The sequence below is a fragment of the Ursus americanus genome, chromosome 26 (genome assembly GCF_024610735.1).
Source record: "Ursus americanus isolate L20-20 chromosome 26, mUrsAme1.1.p, whole genome shotgun sequence".
Lineage (NCBI taxonomy): Eukaryota > Metazoa > Chordata > Mammalia > Carnivora > Ursidae > Ursus > Ursus americanus.
The window spans coordinates 41,449,575-41,471,739 of NC_142152.1; the positions used below are offsets into that span (position 1 = coordinate 41,449,575).

General features: G+C 59.3%; 1 protein-coding gene across 2 annotated transcripts; it reads left to right on the top strand.

Annotated features, from left to right (window-relative positions):
• The first annotated feature begins 8,368 nt into the window (after nucleotides 1-8,368).
• On the top strand, nucleotides 8,369-16,974 carry DLK1 (delta like non-canonical Notch ligand 1). Of its 2 annotated transcripts, XM_087855951.1 has the most exons (6): nucleotides 8,369-8,590; nucleotides 9,824-9,887; nucleotides 10,359-10,489; nucleotides 13,508-13,649; nucleotides 15,471-15,750; nucleotides 15,976-16,974. In XM_087855951.1, exons 1-6 carry the CDS (start codon nucleotides 8,524-8,526, stop codon nucleotides 16,216-16,218), a joined length of 927 nt encoding a protein of 308 aa, XP_087712077.1. In that variant the 5' UTR covers nucleotides 8,369-8,523; the 3' UTR covers nucleotides 16,219-16,974. The 2 variants fall into 2 exon arrangements, with proteins under 2 accessions (XP_087712077.1, XP_045631363.1); XM_045775407.2 differs by having other exon boundaries at nucleotides 15,471-16,974.
• The last annotated feature ends 5,191 nt before the right edge of the window (nucleotides 16,975-22,165 follow it).

A 22,165-nucleotide genomic window follows, 5' to 3' on the forward strand; every position in this document is an offset into this window, starting at 1 on the left:
AGAAATAATTGGTCCATCTGAGAGAGGCAGGGGAAAGGTGTTGAAAAGAAACTCATCTACAGGCTGGAGGAAATCTTTGCCGGAAAGAGGGGCTCCCCAGGCTTTGAAAGACCATTTCTGATCCCCAAGGTGCCCCCGCTCCTGCCAAATGCTTCCTCATCGATTCCTTGATAAGATGGTGCAATTCAGTTCCACAAATACTTAATGAGAACCCGCCGTGTGCCTAATTCTGAGCGCACAGCCCTGGGAGAGCTGAAAGGGGTTTGGAAAAGGCAAGACTCTTTCCCTCCTTCTTCTCCCTCCCTTCCTTCCTTCCTTCCTTCCTTCCTTCCTTCCTTCCTTCCTTCCTTCCTTCCTTCCTTCCTTTCTTCCTTCCTTCCTTCCTTCCTTCCTTCCTTCCTTCCTTCCTTCCTTCTTCCCTCCCTCCCTCCCTTCCTCCCTCCCCCTCTCCTTTTCTTCTTTCCTTCCTGTCCCATTCCTCCTTTTCTCCTCTCTACCTTCCTTCTGTGAAGAGTTAAAGTAGGCCCATGCTCTGGACTATGCATTTAGAACACCTCTCTCTGACTCCCGTCCTGCAGACTCCAGCAAGTAGGAAGGCCCAGATGTGGCCTTTGGTGACAAAGTCTGGTGGCTTGGACCAGGGTGGTGGTGGCTAGGATGGGGGTACAGGAGTGGATGGGAGAGCCAGCGGAGAGGTACGACCCCCCAGGACTTGGGGCATGTGTGCCCACGGACAGGGGCAAGACCGAGGGAGGAGAGGCCAGATGTTGGGCTCCTGTGGGGCCCCTGGTGGCTCTCAAGGAGGCCTGAGCAGGGCAGATGGAGAAGGGCATGTTGGAGAGGCTTCGGGGCCGACGTTCTGAGGCAGTGGGGCTGCCCCCACCCCCTGGCACCAGTTCTGGGTAACAAAGGCCGAGAGAGCTGGACTCCATCATGCATGTGGCTGAGCAGGGCGAGGCCAGGGTGGGGAAGAAGAAGGAAGGAGAGGGGAGGTGGGGAGAGAATGTGCCCAGCCCCAGGAAGCAGTCTTGTTTACCCAAATTCCACTGTTGCTGAGGCAGTAAACGGAGGGGCACTCCCTCAGTCCCAGCTGGAAACCCCTTCTAGTGACATGATTTGTTCTCTGCGTTGAGTCTGTGGGCTCTCTGGTCAGACCTGGGGGCTCCTCAGAGCACTGTTCCCTGTCAGCTCTTACGGTCGTGTGGCAGGGCACCCGGCTTCCACAGTCTCATTCTGCTTTGCCAGTGCCTTGCTGTGTGACCTACAGAGAATTGCTCAGCCTCTCTGGACCCCAGCATCAAGCTCTGTGGCTAATAGGGTCCCTTACAGATGGAGAAGGAGGAGGGACAAACGTTTGTGGGCAGGGATCAAATTAAGGCTCATTGTGAAAGACCAAACTTGAGTTTGGGCACCAAGCAACCCCATGTGTGTTGGGTGGGGGGCGCTGGGGTCAGCTAGGGCCAGATGTCCCCTGCCCCCCCCCCATCCCTAGCTGAAGCTTGGCTGCGAGTAGCTAGGTAGGGCCTCTGGAGGCGCGGAGCGTCACCATAGGAACAGGCTCTCGGAGTGCACGCAGAGGAGCCAGGCGCTGGGGGAGGTGGGCAGGGGGGCGGGTAACAGTGGGGGTGCTGGCTATGGTCTCCATGCAGCTGCTCCCCACATTCTACATTCCTAGTCAAAGAACTAAGAGGCCCCGGTGGGGAGAGGACAAGGCAGGGACGTCACTGCAACCTTAGAGCCCCCCTCCCCTCAGGAAGCCCAGTGTGGGGAGTCAGCAGCCCCTGGAGCCCAGAGATCAGAGGTGGCCGGAGGGTGCTGGCGAGAGAGGGCCACCTGGCCTCGGCCAGTTGCTAGGACACAGGATGTCTCGGAGGGGCCCATGGTAACCCTCAGAGAACACTTTGTGCCTTTTTCATTTATTCATTAATTCACTTATTCCACAAACACCTCGTGGGCAGCGCCGCAGCCCTGGCGGAGGGGCAGAGGGCTGGGAAAGGCGCCCCGGCCCTGCCGACGTCAGACGCACGTGCGAGATCCATTAACACCAGGTGGGAAGATGTGTCCGAGGCGATGGCGATGCCGGGAGTGGCTGGGACGAGGCCAGGGACTCACTGGTGTCCAGTCCTGGACCAGGACCCATGGCAGGTGGGCTGGGGGCTTGGGCGGGTGGGAGCTGGGAGGACAGGGTGGGAGGGGAGGCCTTGGGGGACGAGGGGAGAGAGGACGGAACATAAGGCCCTCTGACCGCCCACCTGCCCGTCCCAGAGCCCCACCTGGGCACGAGACGGTGCCTTTCTTTGCAAGTGATCCCTAGTGCTTGGCATGTAGTAGCAAGGGGGAAAACATTTTTTAATATAATTGAATGAAAATGCTAATGCCTTCTTACAAATAAGAGAATAAATAGAGTACGGGAACATCTTAAATTCCTCGAGAGCTGTGTGTTTTCACATCTCTAAACTTGACAGGTACGCCAGGCCGTGCCACGATGAACAGCTCTCTTTTCCTAGGCCCAGACAACAGAGATGGAGAGGTCACGATCCAGCTATGGTCCCCCTAAAGACCTGTAAGCTGGGGCTAGGATGGGGGTCCTCCTTCCAGCGGCTCAGGGCTTGAGAAAATGATTTCTCCTATTTCTGCTTCTTCGGGGCACTTGGTCGGTGCCTCTGATGGGCCTGGTTAGCCGCGCCCTCCCGGGAAGGTGGGTCGGCAGGCACGGCAGGGGTGAGTGGGAGCAGCTTGGCCCAGGGCCCAAGCCTCAACACAAGTCTGGGCAAGGCGTGTTCGTGAGTCGACCCTGGTATGAGAAAAGGGAGACCCTTGGTCCCCAGATTGTTTGCCAAGGTGAGAGAGGCTGCGGACTATTCACCAACAGTTAAGAGGGCTTTATATCCAAAATGCTGAAAGTTTTGTAACCCTCCTTCCCCAGCCTAACTCTGCTCCAGCCACAACCAACAGCCCACGCCGCGAGCATCTCAGTGTGCGAACGTGCATACAGAGGTCCCCCCATGATGGCACACCCTGGGGGCCTCCTACACATCTCTGATCACTCAGTCCCAGGACCCCCATCCTCCAGGAAGTGCTCAGTCTCCCTTCCCACGCAGCCGCACGCCCTTGGCTCACCTCCCTCCCTCGACAGGCCTACACCTCAGAGGTCTCTACGCAATCAATCCCCCAACCCTTGGAGGTGAGGGGCCACCCCGGGCTCCCTCAATGAACACCCCCCACCCAAGTCTGCCCCACACACACAGTAGGAGCTCAGCCGGTGCTCAGTGGACGAGACCACATCTAAAGAGGTGAGCCTCCGCTCTATGGCAAATTAACTTCTGGGAATTTCTGATGAATGAAGAATGAATGTACTTTCTGCCCCAGCCTGCATCGACAGGCGAAGGGATGAAAAGACGCCTTTTCCCTCTGGTTGTGATCCCCTCCCTCCCAGGTTGGGGGGGGAGTTTCCCGATGAGGTGTGGGGGCGGGGCGGGGAGCTGTTCCTAACCCCTCTGGAGACCCCACGAGCTCCCCACGCACACAGCATGACTCAGTGGCGCCCTTTAAGAGGAGAATTTGATTGATGACGTGGACAATTAGACTTGTGAACGTGGCATCCGCGTCGATGGCAATGGCGAGAAAGGAAGCGAGAAAATCTATTTTTGCACACCCCCATCAATGGGGCAGCGAGGCGCGGGGGGGGGGGGTGCGGGGGAGAGGTGCGACCCCGTGGCCGGCCCCCTGTGCCCCCGCCGCTGGGCCACGTGCACCCCGGCTCCCTCGTGCCCCGAGGCCCGCAGCCCCGGCCCGGCCGTCACGCGCCTCTCCCGGCCCGCCATGAGGCCTCAGCCGCCGCCTTCCCTTCCCCGCTCCCTGGGCTGAGCGCACTGCCACTTCAGCCTCAAGAGGCTGCTTTCTGATTGAACTTGAAACCAAGCCGTCGTCGTGTTCTCAAGCCTAAATGTACCCGGGTGCGCCTCTCCTTTCCCTCCATCCTCCGCCCCCGGGCCCCCTCCCCTCGGCAGAAAAAAAGAGACTTTCTCTCTTCAAAGACGAACTTTCGCTTGGGGAAAGAGTGGGAAGCTGGCTGCTGGGCATCTTTGGTACTTGCGATGAAGCCCTCCCAGCCCCCACCCGCCCAGGGGAGGGCAGGGCCCTAATGGTGCCCTTCGGGTCTTCCCACTGTCCCCCGGCCCTGCTCACTCTTGCCACTGCCCTTGGCTGAGCAGAGAGCCCGGGGCTCGGATTCCCAGAACACCAGGTTCGGATCCCAGCTCTGCTCCTGGTTAGCTGCACGCCACACAACTGTCCCGGCATCTTTAGGCCTCCGCCTGCTCAGCTCTGAAACGGGCCTCCCGGTCCTGACCCAGCCCAGCTTCAAGGAGGCCCCGGTAAGACGGCCTCTGCTGGGGCGCTAAGCCAGAATCGAAGTCCAAGGGGACAGTCAGGGAGAGGCTGTAACCCCCCTGACTCCCGGGCTGCGGCTGCGTGGTGGGGAGATCCCTGCCCTGCTGCGTCCAGATACCAGGTCGAGGGCTCCAACCAGGAGAGCCGAGGCTTTGACCGCTGGTCCTCCCTTGTTGAATGAGCAGTCTCTTCGGGAAGAGCTCCATCTCAGTCACGGCTGCGGGAAGCTGTGTCCTCTTTCGGAGGGAGGATGGAGAAGGCCTGGTGCTCGGAGGAGGGAGGGGGATAGAGGGAACCAAGGCACCTGGGAGTCTTTGCTGGGCCTCAGTTTCCCTGACCGATTAATGTCCCTCTAGGACTGGACCAGTTGGGGTACAGAGACCTCCGAACACCACAACCCCACCTGCACAGAAACAAAGCCTGGGGTTTCAGAGATCCTCAACTGTAGGGGGCTGCAGAGCAGATGTCAAGATAGGCTGGGGGTGCAGCCCCCCCCAACCCCCCGGCTGCCTTGCCTCCGCTGTGCAGGCCCAGGGCTAGCTGGTCTCGGAGGCCCCTCCAGCTGGACCCTGCTGGGATTCCTTGATCAGCAATTCTGCCTTTAATCAAGTGGTCTGTGTAGGCTGAGGGGGAAGGGGGGAGAATGACCGGGGAGGGAACAGTCTGGAGATAACATTTCTTCAGTTCCCTCAGAAAACTTTCACCCCTCACCAGCTCCCTTGCTGCCGGCTGGAGCGATGTCTCCGGGCAGAGGGCTGGGGCTGCAGGCAGAGCCACTCAGCTTGGCAGAGGGAAGGAGCCTGGCCTGAAGCCCAGGCCCCGAGTTGCAATCCAGCCCCACGGTGGGCAGGCTTTGTCCCTGATACCTGCATAGACCGCAAGCTAAGCCCTGCTCTGCCGACCAGTGGGCCACGCAGTTTCCTGGGGGCGGGGCTGCTTGCCTCTCCTGTGAGCCCCTCTGTGTTTTTTTGGAGGGGAGGTGAGGGGAGGAGGGCACAGCTAAAGGAGGGAGGGGGTCGTCCTGACTCCTCCAGCCCTCAGGGTCTGCTTGCAAACAGCAGGCGGTGCTGACTTCTCCCCAAGGGACCTGCTTGGCATTTTCAGGTTTCCTGTGCAGCCTCGAAGCTTGTGACAGTCACCAACCTCCCCTCTCCCCACTGCTCCTAAGCTACCCTTTCTCACTGTCTGCCTGCTGAAAAGAAATCTCCAGTCTCCTGAATTTACAAACACTTTACCGAGACCAACAGAAACCAACAGAAAGCCCCAGGCTTATAGGTCTTGAAACGCAAGAAAGCCTCCTCCCAGCCGCGGCGCTGCGGGGGGCTCTAAGGAAGGCCAGATCAGAACCGGCCCCCACCTCCAGGTCTCTCTAGCCTGCTGGGATGGAGGCCCAGGGGCAGCTGTTGGAGGAAGGGCAGGAAAACCTAACTTCCCTTTGGGGACAGGTGTGGCATCCCTGTTTATAGACAAGGAAACCGGGCTCTGAGGGGGAAGTGACTGGCCCAGGGCCCTCAGCAGGCAGGGGTGGAGCAGGGATTAGCGAGCAGGTGCCGGCCAGCCAAGACACTGCCCTTTCAGCCTAAGCCCCTGACATTTGGACACGGATGCCCTTGGGTGAGACTGCCCTCCTCAGGCCTCCCTCCCTTTCCAGAACTAGGGAGGGCAGCGGTGGGAAGGGACTGAGATGGGAAAGGGAGGGGTCTAGATGAGGGTGCACTTGATGGCCGTGGCGGGCCCCAGTGGTGCCCCGCAGTCCACACGGCGGCACCTCGTGACTTGGTCTGGGAGGAGGCCCTCACCCTGGGCCGCTCAGCCCAGAGATCCCCCGCCCCTCCTTAGAGTCTGGCTGAGAACCCAGCCCTTCCCAATCTGCCCGCTGTGTAGGATAATTTTGGAGGCTGAGGTCAGGGTCCTTGGAGGGGAGAAAGGAGGGGGGGTCAGGGAAGCTGGGGCGAGCTCCATGCAGTGGACAGATGAACCTCCAGGCCAGGCCTGCCCGCCACTCTCATTGGAACCCCCTGGGCCTTGGGCAAAAGACCTTCCAACTCCGAATTCCAGTTTCTTCATTTGAGAAGAGTCCCTGGAAGAGACTGGGGTAATGGAAAGGAAGGGGTACAGGGTGGGCGACTGTTCCCTCCAGCCTGCCTCTCAAGCGATTCCCAACCGCACCCCACCCCCTTCCGGGTCTCCTGCACAGAACGCCAAGGAAGAGGCACCTTCCACAAGGGGAAGGGGGTGGGGGCTCCCTTCCAGCCTCTGTGGAGTCTGCCCAGCCCAGCTCCAGGGTCTCCCCCCAGGGCATGTGCCCTTCCACAGCTGTCTTACTTTGGGAGCACAGACTTAGGGCCTTAAGGCCCTTGTGCCTGGGGACTCCCCGTGGCCTCACTTCCCACACCCATCCTAAGGATGGAGAGTATGTCCCCAAACCTGCCAGGGCCCCAGGAGATGGTCTGAAGGCCAAGGCCTCCCACCCCACGACCGAAGCGGCAGAGATCACGCACCCACCTCACTGTGGTAAAGGGGAGGCTACGAAGAGGGGGGAATCCAACCCAGGTCCCCTGCACCTGGGATCTATACGAAGCTGATCTATGCCAATGAAGCATCTATAAAGGACCCATCTAAAGGTCATGACCTCCTGGGACCCTTCCCCAGAAAGTTAAACACCTTTCACCACCTTCTGCCACTCCCCCACCCCCACCTCCTCTTCCCGATTCCTGCCCCCCCCCCCCCCCCCCCCCCCCCCCGGTGCCCTGATCAGGACAGGGCCTGGAGGACCTGCCCAGGAGAGTCTCTAAACCCAGGCTGGGGGCTCTCCCCAGGAGCTCCCGGGAAGGAGGATCTCTGGCAAGGTCAGCACCCCACCCCCGCACCCCGTGACTCCTCTGGAGGCCTCCCAGTGGGTCCGGACTATGTGCCCGGTGCTTGGCGTGCAGCTGCGTGAGTGTGAGCGGACTTGTGAGCTTGCCCACATGTGTCCCTGTGTGTTTGCTGGGCGACAGCACATTCGTGTTTTGATGAGTGTGTCGCCAAGAGCTTGTGATTTGTGCGTCTGGGGGACTGGGTCCGCGTGCTTGTAACTATCACCTACGTGTGGCCCTACACACGTGTGCAAGAGTCTGTGGTTTACGTGTCTGCATGACTAAGGCCCTGACCCCGTCTGCCCGTGTGTGAGTGGGTGTCTGTGTGTTTACGCGTGAATTCGCATGTTCAGGTGTGCACGTGGCTCTGCGCGTGCCTCTGTGTGGCCGCCGGGTGGGCACATGGTGGAGGAGGCCCCGGGTTTCATAACTGTGTGCGCGCGGGTCTCTCTGCGTGCCTATGCCCGAGCCGGTGGCGCTCCCCGACTGTTTCTATAACCTGCGTTTGCGTTGCAGTGTGTGCTGCCGGTGTAGGGCGTGTCTGGCTCACTGTGTGTGTGTCTGTGTGTCTGCATTTTCCTGCGTCTTTACGGCCAGGGGTAGGGGGTATAAGGCTTGTCCTCCGTGTTTTCCTGAGTGCGTATGTGGTGCGAGCGTCTCTAGAGCGTGCATTTGTGTTTTCCTGGCCGTGTGAACCATGGCATGCGTGCTCGGGACCTTGGCGATAAGTGTTTTGGTGCTTCTATGCGTGTTTCTGTATTCTGAGCGCGTGCTGGTGTCTTCCTGGGGTCTGCGACCCAGCCCCGCTTCGGCCCCTGCCACTTGTCCTAAGCGGGCCCGTGTGTGCGCGCCCGCTGGCCGTCCTGTGTACAGAACGTGTGCCCAACGTGCGCGGGGTACCTGTGCCCGTCTAGCCAAGAGCGCTCCGTGTGCGCAAGCGGCTTTCCGGGACGCCGCAGTGGTGGGGGGCGGCCCCGCGAGGGGCGGGGGTCACCGGGACTGGCCGGCGCCGGCCCCGTGCGCGCGGAGGCGGGGGCGGGGGGCGGGGGCCGCGGGGGGGCGGCAGTACGAAAAGGGCGGCGCGCGCGGCGGCAGCGGCAGCTCGGCGGCGGCGGCGGCGGAGAGCGCAGCGCGCAGCCCGGTGCAGCCCTGGCTTTCCCCTCGCCGCGCGCCCGCGCCCCCTTCCGCGTCCGCAACCAGAAGCCCAGCGCGGCGCCCGGAGCCGGACCCGCGCCCGCGCCGCTCCCGGGACCGCGACCCCGGCCGCCCCGCGATGACCGCGACCGCAGCCCTCCTGCCCGTCCTCTTGCTCCTGCTGGCCTTCGGCCACAGTGTCCATGGTGAGCCCCCCGGCGGCCTGGCTCGCGCCCCCTCTGGGGAAGCCCGCGACGCCCCCCCGGCCGCCCGGTGCCCCGCGCGCCCCGTCCCATGCGCCCCAACTCCGGCCCGTCCCGCCTAACCCTAATCCCTTCACGGTGCTGCCTCGCCCTCCCCGCCACCCTCGCATGCCAAGCCCGGCCCTGTGGTCCCGGGGCAGGGAAGGTGTGGGGACCCCCCCCCCAGTCCCTTCCCGCCCCGCAGAAGTGGCGCTCGCAGGGGTGTCGGTGCGCGGAGAGAGGAGGTATGGAGAAACGAGGTGATGCTCGGGAGCCCTGTGTGGAAATGCTCTGGGGTGCAACTTTGGGGTGTCGCTGCGTGCGCGTTCAGGAACAGGTCTGTGGGGGCAGTGGGGGGTGGCTTTGCCGTCGCAGCCCCAAATTCCCAACGAGGAGCCCAGCGCGAGCCCCTCCTGCGTGGCGTTTCTCTCGGTGAGGGGCTGCGACACTTCTGTCTGCAGCGGCCATCTGTCTCTGACAGTGAGAGAGTTGCCCCTTCCCGCAGTGCCCCCCGCCCCCACTGCACCAGAGCTGATGGGGAGGGGCGTCTGGAAAGCTGGGGAGCTAGTTGAAGTGAATGCACACAGTAGGCACAAATCTCTAAATGGTGTCAGAATTGCAGAATCTGTTTTGCAAAACCCTTGCGTCTTTTTAACATGAAGAGTCTGGGGTAGGGGAAATTGGGGGAATTTGACCTGGGTGCCTGGTTTAACGGGGATTAACCTTTAAGAAAAATCCTGATGCCATACCTGCCAGGCTGCCAGGTGAACCTGTATGGCCTTTTCCAAAACTGAATACCTTCAATCTGCTCCCCGTTTTAGGCTCACTTTGCCAAAGTGAGGGCTTGGCTGAGTGCCCAGGGGTCGGAATCTTTCCGTTTACTGTTTCCCTATCCCCGCTTTTAGCATTTGAGGTTTCATATCTGGGGGGAGGGGGCGTCGGGGGTGGAATTGGGTGTCTGACCTGCTCCTAGGAACTAGGCGGTTTACTGCCGTCACTCCATAACCAGGAACATGGCAGAGATGTTTTTTTCCCTGAGTGAGCTGGTGTGAGGTGCCTACTGTGTGCTAGGCTGGTAGGACCGGAGAGGGTCTTTGGCTCCCTCTGGGGAGGCCGTGGGCTGCTGGGGAGAAGTTGGGCTTTGCCTTGGCCTCTGGGGTGAGTAGGGTGAATGGTGTAACCTTTCTTGTGCCTCAGGAGCTGAATGCTTCCCGGCCTGCCACCCCCAAAATGGATTCTGCGAGGATGACAATGTTTGCAGGTAATGGGGTGGCTCCCCAGAGGCAGCTCATAGGTGGTCAGGGCCAAATCCTGGGGAGTCGTGGTATCAGGCAGGAAGGGGGGGGCTTGGCTGCGGCAAACGTCTTCCTCGCCCCCGCAGGAGACTGATGGGGGGTAGCGAGGGGGAGAAGAGGGCAGGGGACAGGGGACAGCCACGGCTCCTGTCTGCTGTCTCAGAAGTGGGGGTGTTAGGAGAGCCCCTTGCAGGGTGAGACCACTGCAGGCCACTGCGGCAAGACGCAATGCCCCCCTGGTTTCTCAGGGACCCCTCTGTCCGGTCCTCCGTTGACGCTTTTCCATTCAGGTGACTGGTACTTGCTTCCTGGGGCCCACTGGCCTGGTACAGACACCCTGAGGGATCTTGGCCCCAAGGAAAGCAGCCTGAGCTCCCTTTCCACTCCTGACCCCCTTCATATGTCCGCATCTTTCTCCGCCCTCCGCCCCCCTGCAGGTGCCAGCCTGGCTGGCAGGGTCCCCTATGTGACCAATGCGTGACCTTTCCCGGCTGTGTTAACGGACTCTGTGTGGAGCCCTGGCAGTGCATTTGTGACGACGGCTGGGACGGGAACCTCTGCGACATAGGTTGGCACCCCACCCCATCCCTGCCCTGGGCGCCCAGCCACCTCCTCCTAGTCCGTGGCTGCCTCCCCTCCCCCTCCGGCCTTATCCGCACACACCCAGGGCTCTGTATGGTAATGATGTGTCTGTATACTTCCTGCTGATGCCCAGAGCCTCCTCCTGGGTAGGGACTTAATTTTGCTCCCCTCTGCTCCGCCAGCACCAGCACCCAGGGAAGTCACTTTGTGGGGGCCGGCAGAGAGCTGCCTGTTGAATAGCGTCAGAACATAAGCACACGCCACACAAAGCTGGGAGGGTAGAGGCCTCGGTAACCTGTCTGGGTCACTAAAACTCAGAGGGGTAAGGACTGGGCAAGCGGGTCACAGAGCTAAGCCTCCAAGAAATTCACACAGGAGGCTGCAAAAACAGGCAAACAAACAAACAAACAAACAAACAAAGGGGTGGGGTTGGTGAGCGAAGGGGCGGGGGGGTGGGCGGGGGGGGGGGGGAAACAGGAGCTGAGTCAGGGCCGGCAGGACAGGGCTGGCGTCCGTGGTCAGGTGTAGGGGGAGGCTAGGGGTCGGGGAGGGCTGAGAAGTGGTCAAAGTGCAGATTGGTGTTATCTGTTGATTTCATTAATTTATGCAATCTTTGTCCTCCACTACCCTGAGCAAATTCAGAGTTAGCTGTCATGCATTTTTAGGCTGCAAAATGTCCATCTGAGTCCATTCGCATTTGGCAGAACCTGCCCTGAAGCCGGGGCAAACTGAGTCCTCGACAAAACTCCCAGCAGCCCAGGGCAGCTGCCACAGGGCCTCTGTCCCTCGGTCCTCAACATTAGCAGGGACGAGTGCGACCGAAAGGGAAATCGAGGCTCAAGGATGTCAAAGGCTGTGCTTAGGAACACAAGAAGCTGTCAGGGCGCTGCGGGGGGTGGGGGGAGCCAGCTAAAATCCCTTCTCCTAGCCCTGGAACTGGGTAATTCTCAGCTGTGGCTGTTCCTAATCCCCTCCCTTAAGGAAAACGCAAGAGAAGGTTTGACCACCCACCCCTACCCCCCATGGCCAGGGCAGCAGGACTTGCCTAATCGAGCGCCCCCCCACCACCACATTGTCTTAGCTCGTTAAAGGCCCCGCAGCTGACTCATGCCCTGGCCAGCGTCTCTGCGGCCCCTCAGCCGGCACCCTCGGAGCTGCTTTGGGACCCACAGGATCCCAGAAAAGCCACCTCTTGGGGTCAGGGCTTTTAGCCTGGAGCCCACCCTCTCTGGTGTCTGGTTCAGGATTGCCCTCTCCCAGCCCATGGAGTTTTCCAGACAAAATGTCCCCTCCTCACTGGGTTGACAGAGCCTCTCAGCCTGGGACGCTGGGTCCGGAGGAAACAGCCCTCCGGGTCATTAGCGGCTCTCTCCCTTTCTCCGGGTCTCTGGGGCCATCAGGGCCACAGCTGCTGCCCCAGCAGAGACCCCCGGCAGCTTTCTCCTTGCCGTGCTTAATCTACGCTACTTTTGGGCTGGGGGCCCAGGAGTTGGGAAGAGTGGGCTCACCCTCCGCTCGTGGGGCCGGACGTTGCCGGGAGGGGAGGGGGCGGTCGCCAGCTCTTTAGCTTAAATTTAAGATTCCCGGGGAGGGGTTGCTGGGAGCACAGGACTGGGAGCCTGCGGCCGAGGCTTCTGCTAGCTGCGCCGGCACCTTCCCCTAATGATAAATCCTCTTTATGTTTCCTTATACCAAGCCGGGCTCCCAGGGAATGCCTCGTGGGCTCCGGATAGGCCATCAGCATGGCGTTCAGGCTGTTCCTTACTGATGGATTGCCATCTTCCCTCCACGAGGGTGCAGGTCTCCTTAAAACAGAGGAAAAAAAAGAGCTGCACACATGCGGCCTCAGCACCGGGGACCCCCACCCACTCCACCTTAACTTGCTGCGTCTCCGGTTAGCCCTGGCTTCGTATGTGGCAGGTGCACCAGGGCAGCGCAAATGTAGGAAACGGAAGCTGGAAGGTGCCCCCTCCCCCCACAGAGCCCTACCAGGGAGAGCCCCTCCTTTTGTCAGTGGGGAAAGTGAGGCACAGAGCGGGGATGAGCTGAACCCTGAGGCTGGCTGGAGCCGGGCCTAGAAAAGGTCCCACCTGGCCTTGCCCGGGTGCCGGGGTCTCCACTGGCAGAGAGCCCCTGACCCAGGCCCCTTTGTTCAGCTGTCCCTGGCTTGCCGAGCCCCGCATAATGAAGTGTGCATGACGGGAGGTGTAAAACGGCGGCGGAAATGTAGCAGTGCTTATGGAAACCCACACGGACGGGAGAGCACTCAGATACTTCCAATTTCGCTGCCTTCAAAAGATAGAGCCTTTTTATCCCAGGCCCCTCCGCTCAGCTCCTGAGCGCAGAAAGAGGGACCACCAGGAGGGGGAGGCAGTGCTGGGGCGAAATCAGGTTTCTTGGTTCCCGACAGGAGTCTTCACATGTCTCGATTTCTCCCCCGCCCCTCTGTGATGGGGAAGTATGAAGGGCAGCTGGTGTTTCTAACAGCTGGGCTGCACGATTGCCCTGAATGGCAGGGACCCCCCCAAAACAGGAGAAGCTGGACGTGAAAATTTGTCTGGGGGAGGCAGGCACTGGGGATCCTTGGCCTGGCACACGCCGTTTTGGGGGAGGGAAGGGGTCTGCAGTGAAGGTCATGCTGTTGGACCGGAGAGGTGACCTGGTGCCAGGAAAAGGGGACAGCTGTCCTGGGTTGAGGAGCAGTGAGCAGCCGTGACTTTCTGTCCCCGTGACCTACTCCAAGGGAGCCCCTTCGGCTCCCTGAGCTGCTTACCCACTGCAGAGTTTTGGGGGGTCACTACACGCTCTTCCTCAGGACCCCATTTGGTGACCATTGGCAGTGGCCACAAACACAGACATCGAGGCAGCTCACTTGGGCCCCCCCCCTTGACCAGCTGGAGGGCTCTGTCCCTGCCCCCAACCAGAAAGCTCTCCTTCCAGCCTGCCCCCCTCCCCCTCCCTGGAGGAGGGGGTGACAAAATCTGCTTTTCCCTCCCCATCCCAGACGTCCGGGCTTGCGCATCGACCCCCTGCGCCCACAATGGAACCTGCGTGAACCTCGATTCCGGCCACTACGAGTGCTCCTGCGCCCCTGGGTTCTCGGGGAAGGACTGTCAGAAGAAGGACGGGCCCTGCGTGATCAATGGGTAAATATTCTTTCCGACTCTGTGTGATCTGATGAATGCTGCTTTGATTCCCGCTTCTCACCCCTAAAGACCCTTTCAGCCTAGCCCAGTCAGACCTGTCGCCTGACAAAAGACCGAGTAAGTGCCCGTCCTGCAGCCCCGCGGGGGGCCGGCCCAGATCAGGGTATTTATGGGGGAGTGTGTCATTGTCATCATTTCTGAAGTGACCCTGAAGGTGATTTCATATTCCCTTGATGCCCCCGAGTCCCGATGTGTGTGTGTGACGGTAGACTGGGCCCACCGACTGGAGCAGGGAGCCGCACTGTGTTGTAAGGGCAGCCTGGGAGGCAGAGACTCTCGGTGAAGCCCACTCACGGCATTTTAGGGGGTGGTTTTGGGGAACTGGCAGACTCTGCAGCTGGGTTTTCGGGGATGTCTTGGGGGACCTGTTAGGCTGAAGAGTGGAGAGAGGGGCCTTTGGCCAACCAGGGGCGGTGGGGGGCGCGAGGGACGAGCCCTCAACTGCCCTCAGTGAGGTGGGGGCTCTGGGGCTTCTGAGCAGCGGGCACAGCAGACGAGGAGGGTGCCTTGCGTTCTAGCAGCCAAGCCATTTCCGGCCCTATCTGTGCAGCTATGCTGAGCCCACCCAGCCGTCTGCTGGGGCTTAGGCGTTCGGTGCAAGAATGCGAACTGGAGCCGGGTCCTGGGCCGGGAGCCGGGGGTGGGGGCGAGAGCCGCTGCGTGCAGCATCCGCTTATCTTGCCCTGACATTCCGGGGCTGCGGAGTGCCCTGGGGCCGGCGGAGGCCACGAACAGGCATTGGCGCAGCGTCTGAAGATCAGTGTTCAGAGGGGGTCAGAGGAGAGAGGGTCACAAGCGAAGCCCGCGTCTGCTTACTAGCGGGATGGGAAAATACAGAGTGAAACCTTTACAATATTTTGCTTTTTTCTCCAACCAACTTGAACCAGTCTGTCAAAATAGAGCCCAGGGTCCTTGAAGTTCCTTCAGAGCCCAGCTCCTATGCAGCCCTCAGCCCCAGAGCGACAATGCTGATTTCGTGTGCTTAGAGACCCTTTCTTCCCTGGGTTTTGGCATTTATCAGATGACAAAGGGTCTGCTCGTTTAAAAGCACTTACATTAAATGCTGCTGTGCTCGTTCTGAGCAAACAGCTCCGGTCTGCACGCTGCACTTGGGTGAATGGCCCACTATTAAACAGCCGGGCACAGACGCCGGCCGGGCCAGCAGACAGACCGAGGCTTTCTTTCACTCTGAGTGTCCCCAAGGGCTTCCCGTACAATAGTCTGCAGGCTGTCTCTGCCGAAAATGACAATACGAGTCACAATCAGGGTGGTGGTGGGGTGCAGGGAGCGGGGTGGGGGTGGGGGGCGGAACTGAGCCCCCCCCCCGCCCCCGGCTCTGCCCAGGGGCCCAGAGATGGAGCTAAGGGAGGGGGCTCGCTCCAGCCCCGGGTCATCACTAACTTTGCCTCTCTCAGCCTCAGTTTCCCCACCTGTCCAGTGACTAACCGTCAGGCCTCTGGTCGGAGAGATGACATAAGAGGTGGGAGAGGAGACGGGCGTCGGCCTGGGAGGTCAGGCGTGTTCCAGGCTGGCAGCTGGAGGGGGTGAGGCGCGCACCCCCCACAGGCGTGCGTGCGTCCGGCTCGGACAGCCCGGGAGCCCCTCGCGGGCAGGGGTGGCAGCACCCGGCGTCTCCCTGGCCAGCTCTCGCTCACGCGCAGGCCGGGGCCCGAGACCCCGCCCACCGCCGCCCAGCCCCGGCCACAGCGTCCTAGCCCAGCCCCCGAGGGCCCTTTACCGTGTCCCCCTGTTGTGTTGCAGCTCCCCCTGCCAGCACGGAGGCACCTGCGTGGATGATGAGGGCCGGGCCTCCCATGCCTCCTGCCTGTGCCCCCCTGGCTTCTCAGGCAATTTCTGCGAGATCGTGGCCAACAGCTGCACCCCGAACCCATGCGAGAACCAAGGCATTTGCACCGACATCGGGGGCGACTTCCGCTGCCGCTGCCCCGCCGGCTTCGTGGACAAGACCTGCAGCCGCCCCGTGAGCAACTGCGCCTCCGACCCGTGCCTCAACGGGGGCACCTGCCTGCAGCACACCCAGGTGAGGTACGAGTGTCTGTGCAAGCCCGAGTTCGCGGGCCCCCTCTGCGGCCGGAAGCGCGCCCCGAGCCCCCAGCAGGTCACCCGTCTGCCCAGCGGGTACGGGCTGACCTACCGCCTGACCCCCGGGGTGCACGAGCTGCCGGTGCCCCAGCCCGAGCACCGCATCCTGAAGGTGTCCATGAAGGAGCTCAACAAGGGCACTCCCCTCCTCTCCGAGGGCCAGGCCGTCTGCTTCACCGTCCTGGGCGTGCTGACCAGTCTGGTGGTGCTCGGCACCGTGGGCATCGTCTTCCTGCACAAGTGCGAGGCCTGGCTGTCCCACCTGCGCTACCACCGCGTGCTGCGGCGGAAGAACAGCCTCCTGCTGCACTGCAACAGCGGCGAGGACCTGGCGGTCAACATCCTCTTCCCCGAGAAGCTCGACATGGCCACCTTCAGCAAGGAGGCCGGCGAAGACGACATCTGAGCCGCGTGCCCGCCGGCCCCTCTCTGTTCTCGGGGCCCCGCAGCGCTCACTATATGCGGTCTGTTCTCCTCTTTGTGGTGGAGTTTGCTCTCTTTTGTGTCGAATCTGGTGAACGCTCTGCTTACCTCTATTACCTTTGTGTTGCCGTGTGACATAACGCAGTGCCCGAAGCATCCTCTTTCTCTCTCTTAATGCATGATCGAGAAATAATAATAAGAATTTCATCTTTAAACACGTAAAAGAAATAAGTATGTTATTCTAAACTCTAAACTTGACGTAAAATCAAAAAGACCAAAAAAAAACAAGGCAACAGAACCGGGACTCGGTGCCGACGCCCCTCTCTGAGGGGTCTCGGCCAGGGTCCTTGTGAAACCGTTACGAGTGCTGTGCGTGACCACCCACTGTGAAAAAAAGCTAAAATCTCTTTCGTTCGTTCATCCTCACACGCCACATGCAACGCGCACTCACACCAAGCTCAACGCTGCAACCTTTAGAGCTTTCCGATTGATTTGAGATTTTGCGGAGTGCAGCGGCCGTGTGTCAGGCAGAGAGAGCCCCGGGTTGGTTGCTGGGGGGGCCGGGACCTCGTCCCAGCCCTGCCACGAACTCGCTGTGTGATCCTTGGCGAGCCCCCGTCCCCACCCCGGGCCCACCTCTTCCCCCCTCAAGGGAGGGGCTGGAACGCAGTGACCATCAAAGTTCTCTCTGGCTCTAAAACTCTGAACGAGGAACGAAGGGGTATGAACCAAAACAGTTCCTGACCCTACAGATTAGGATCTGATGAAGACGAAGTCTCATCCCAGGATCCACAGGTTTTGGCCTATCCTGGATGCACACTTGACATAATGAGATCGATCCTAACTGCATTTCTCAAAGTGGGGAGCCTCCTGGCTCGCTTTCGGTTTGGAAGCAATTGGCCCCCTTTGAGCCACCAAGTGCAGGCTGGAGTTGCCACTTGGGCAGCCCCCAGCCACCCTCAAATCCCCAGCACTTTACCTGCCTTCTACCCTGTAGGTTAGACGTGTCCCTTGGAATTTAAATGCCCCTTGAACCGCAAGTGCCCCCTGGCGAAATCTGAGCAGCAACACAGCCCTCACCAAGGTTTGCACAGGGTTTAGTGGGGAATTGTCGCTCGTGGGGCGTCTCCTAGTTCTGTGGCCAAAGGTCCCAGACCTGGTCTACACAGCTATGGATTTGATTTGTGTTGCTGAGTTAATAACCCTCAGATCCTGAAAGACCTAGCCAGCTTCTGAATTATAAATTTGACTTTTTTTTAAAAAGAGCATCTATCTTTTTTGCAAAAATAGAAAGAAATGGGACAGAGCTCTGTTTAGCTTTCCAACTCTTGAGGGTTGGGCAGCTAAACAGCCCTTGGGTACCAGTGAGAAATATTTTGCTTCTTAAATTATTTGGATAGGAATCTATACTCTTAGCTTTACTGAGTATTACTTGCCGTGTTTACCTTGCTCCATGTATTTATTTCCAAATCATCATCACCATCTTCCTGGTCATTCAGGTCATCCCCCCATCCCTACACACACACGGACATGCGTCACCGTCACCATATAACCATCGACCTCATCACCTTCAGCCACCGACCGCTGTCCCCCAGCCCTCATCATCCTGAGTCAGAGCACGACTGTCATCTCCCCCAGCTCTCCGTGCCCCAGCCAAGCCCCTGTCCCCGTCTCTCCCAATCCCCGAGCCCCTCCCACCCTTGCCCCCTTGTCCCTGGTCTTCTGCAGGCAGAGACCTGTCCCCCCTCGAGCCCCCCCCCCCACTCGCCCAAGTCCCTTCCTCACCCGCCTGCCTCCGGGCAGTTTACCCTCAATCCCAAGACCCTATCACCTTTGCCCACCACCCCCTCCCACCCCAAACTCCCACGCCCCTCCCCTTCCTACCCTCACACCAGGCTATCCCACCCCTGGACTCGGAGAGCGCCCGCCCCACGTCCCTCCTCCCCCATGTCATTCAGTCATCATTGCATCTCATTTTGAGTTCATTTTGAGAAATAAAAAATTTAAAAAGACAAAAAAAAAGAACTGTTGGCATGGCCAGGCGGGTGTCTGGCACCCCGCCTGGCCTCTCTCGCGTGAGACCTTGACCGAGTCTGCTAACTGTTCTGATCCAGTTTCCCCAAACACGAAATTCTGAGATTGGCCCAAGTGATTCAATTCTCTGCTCCACTCTTTCCGTCTCTGTGCTGTCAAGAACAGTCCACCCCCCACCGCATGACAAGGGAGAGTATCCCACTGTCTGTTCATCTCTGACCCGCTCCCCATCCGTGTACCTACTCATCCGCCATTCATCCGATCAGGAAGCATGTCCAGCACCTGCGGCGTGCAAGGCAGTGTGCGGGGAGCTGTGCGGCACGCAGGATGAGGGCAGTCTGGGGGGGAGCGACACAGCCGTGTCCCCAGGAAGCCAAGCAGTGCAGGTAAAATGCCGTGGGAGCGGGGAGTCCTGAACAGACGCCCTTGGAACCTCACCATCTTACCTTCCCACGTGACAAATTATCTATTACCGGCACATGACGAGGCCACCCCACCCAAATTCCACAGCGCCCACTTGCACACATCCCGCGACACCAGAACAGTGTCCGCAGCCTCGACACGGTCTTCACGTCATGCAGAAGTGGTCCATTCCATCCTCTATGGGGTAACCAGATTCTGCTGAGAGTGTCGGGATCCCAGGCTGCCCATTCACACCTCGTGTGTGTTTGGAGTAGTGTGTAGTTTACGAAACAAACGGAAAAGCTCAAAGACAGCTGTCCGAGACATGATCAGCAATTAGGTCCCAAAATTGAGAGAGGAGGAGGTGTAATGATCTTTCTGTAACCAAAATATTTCACAAATGTCAATGACGCTCTTTTTAGCTTTCCCGTTTCCTAAAACCAGGCAAGCAAAAAATTTTGTTTATTGAAAAATAAACAAAACCCAAGGGCTATTGGTGTGTTTCCTTGATTTTCTGTACGCCGGGCTACTGTTGTCCCTTCCCACTGGCCGCCTTAGCCCCGAGCAAGAGGGGTCAGGGGCCCATGCTTTGGAGGGCCCTGCTGGGGCCCCGTCCGGCCCTTCCCACCTGGTGAGGAGACCTCAGGCTAAGGGCTGGGCCCCCCCCCTCCGCCCATTCCAGATGCACTCTGGGTGCCTGGAGCACGGGCATTTCCTGCCCGATGGGCTCCACCTCTTCCCTGGGTCTGTTTCCAACAGTGGCTGTTGGTGGGTGGTGTGCAGGGAGCTGGGGCTCCGGGGGTGGAGGGAGGGGCAAGGGGTTCCACGCACAAGCACGCCAGAGGTGAGGGCCGGCTCTCCCACCCACCATATCCCAGCCCAGAGCTCCCGGGGGTCCCAGAATGCCATGCTGTTCTGGTCCTTCCAGAAGTCAGTGAAGGTGGCATCAGGTTTTGTTTGGTAGTGAGGGGGACTTGGAGGCTTCTAAGCGTGGGCGCATCAGTATAGGGGCTCTATTTAGACTCCTGACCGGGAGGGACCTGCCTCTCTTCCAGCCCTGGCCTCGGGCCACAAGCTTGCACACTCAGCTCACTAAAGCCACCCTTTTGAGTCCCCACGGAGTGCCTGACTCTGCAAGTGCCTGCCCACCCACCTGAGAGGGGTCAGCTGGACCCCTCCCCCTGGACACAAGGGCTGCAGCCCCGTCCCTTATCCCTGCCGGCCCAGGAGGCCCTCCTGGGGCAGGGTCCCCTCCCCCACTTCCTCCCACTGCCTGTCCCTCCTCTCCAGGGCTCTCCTCGGCCAGGCCACTGCCACTGCCCACCCAGCTGTCCAGCCAGGATCATGGTGTCCCTGAGACACCTCCCTCCTCCACTCCCACTGCCTCTCCCTTCTGTGCTGCTCTGCTCTTAGCTGGTGGGTGGGGGTCCCGTCAAGGATGGGGACACATGAGAGGGACAGACAGGGCGGTACAACCTCAGACATGGATGCCGTTCTGAAAACTATAAGAAACTAAGAGGTAACAAACGCAGAAACTTCTAAGAAAGGGATGAGTTTTTCAGGAGAATATGTATTAACAAAATGTGGCCATCAGGGAAAGACCGATTACCTGGGAGGAGACCCCAAGGTGGGCCAGCTGTCTGTTATCTGACTCGGGGTCCAGAACCTTTGACCCTTCGATGGAACGGGAGGCGCCTGGGCAGAGACACGGCTTCAGAGCAATGAAAAAGAAAAGATGGAGACTTTCCAATTCTTTTTCCAAGCTAGGAGAGCCCCAGTGCTCGATCCTGACAAAGTTCACAAAAGGAAAGGAAAGTCACTGTCCTCACTCCCAAATAGAGAGACGAACATCCTCAGCGAAGTAAGAAAAACAGGCAAATACTTACAAAAAAAATCATGACCAAGTAGAGCATTTTCTGGGAGAGCAAATATAATTTAATATTAATAAATATATTCATAGGCTGTGAACCCTGGAGAGGCCTGGGAGGGAGGAAACAGCGGCAGATCACAGGTGACCTGGCCCGGAGAAAGCCAGACGAAGATCCCTGGCTGACAGGTCAGGGCTGAAAAGGGGAGTCTGACCTTGGAAACTGGGTGCTGTGGGGGGGGATGCAGAGGGCCCGAGAAGGGGGAAGGCCCAAACGTGGGGGAGTTGGGGTGAGCATGGGCAACAAGCATTAGGACGGGCTGCGGCTGCGAGGGGTCCCCAAGGTGCCCCAAGGGCAGAGCCAGCCAAAGAAAATACCAGGCAAACCCCAAGTTCAGGAAGAGCCAAGTGCCGCCCGTGGACGGCAGGTAGGTGGATTTTCCTGGACGACAGGGAGGAGGGGTGCAGCTGGACGGGGAAAGAGGAGAAGGTGGGCCCCCAGCACGGGGCAGCCTGCCGGGCAGTTGGGTCAGAGCTCTGTTACAGGACAACCCATGGGTCTGGGGGTGTCTGCTCAGTCAACTACAGATCCCACCGGGCTTCTGATGTGAGTCTCCATGGCTTTCTTCCCTTTGGCCACTCTCCCCCACTGCTGAAGGAGAAAACATTCGCCCCGCATGTCCTGTCTGAGACCCCCGGTAGTCCACAGGAGGGAGGAGGCGAGACCCAGCCGCCCAGCCCCGTCTCTGGGTCGGGAGCTCCCAGCAACTTCGGGACCGCTGAGGGCCCTGCTTTGCAGCTTGTGTGGCCCCAGCCGAGGCTGTGCTGTGACCAGTGTAGACACAAACAGAAGAATGGACTAAATTTCAGCCCAAAAAATAGCTCAACAGGAAAAGATATATATGATAGCAAGTCAAAAGAATTGGTGCCAGAAAGAATTGGATACCATACATTCCTGGTTTTTAAAAAAATATCTAAACAAACTAGGAAAACGTATAAATATCCTTAACGTCACAAAGAATGTCTATCTTCAGCAGTGCTTGATATCCTACTGATGAATGAACCAAGGGCAGGTAAGGCCGTGTGTTACGCCCAGCAGTGAAGCGCTCCGGCTAGAGGGTCAGAGATGCCTGGCTTTACGCGTGGCTCTGTCCCTGAGCGATCTACGTCCTCATCTGCAAGGGAGCAGGGCCTCGGTTGTCTTCGACAACGAGAGCAAAACGCCACAGACCTGGGGCTTAAACGACAGACATTTCTCTCTCACAGTTGTGGGGGGTCAGGTTCTGGTTGAAGGCCCTCTTCCTGGCTTACGATGGCTGCCATCTTGCTGTGTCCTTATGTGGAAGAGACAGAGAGACAGAACTCACCCTCTCTGCTGGCTTCTTACGAGGGCACTAATCCCATCCCGAGGAGTCTCGTGACCTCCCCAAAGCCTCAACTCCAAGTACGATCGCACTGGGGGCTAAGCTGCAACATATGAACTCTGCAGGGATGGGGGGAGGGGGAACACATTCAGTCCACAGCAAGCAGATAAGGAGAGCGATTCCTACCACTGTTGACTTCTAGCCAACGTAATAACAAGAAAAACTGAAAAGCATGAGGGGTGACTATTGGAAAGGAGATTAAA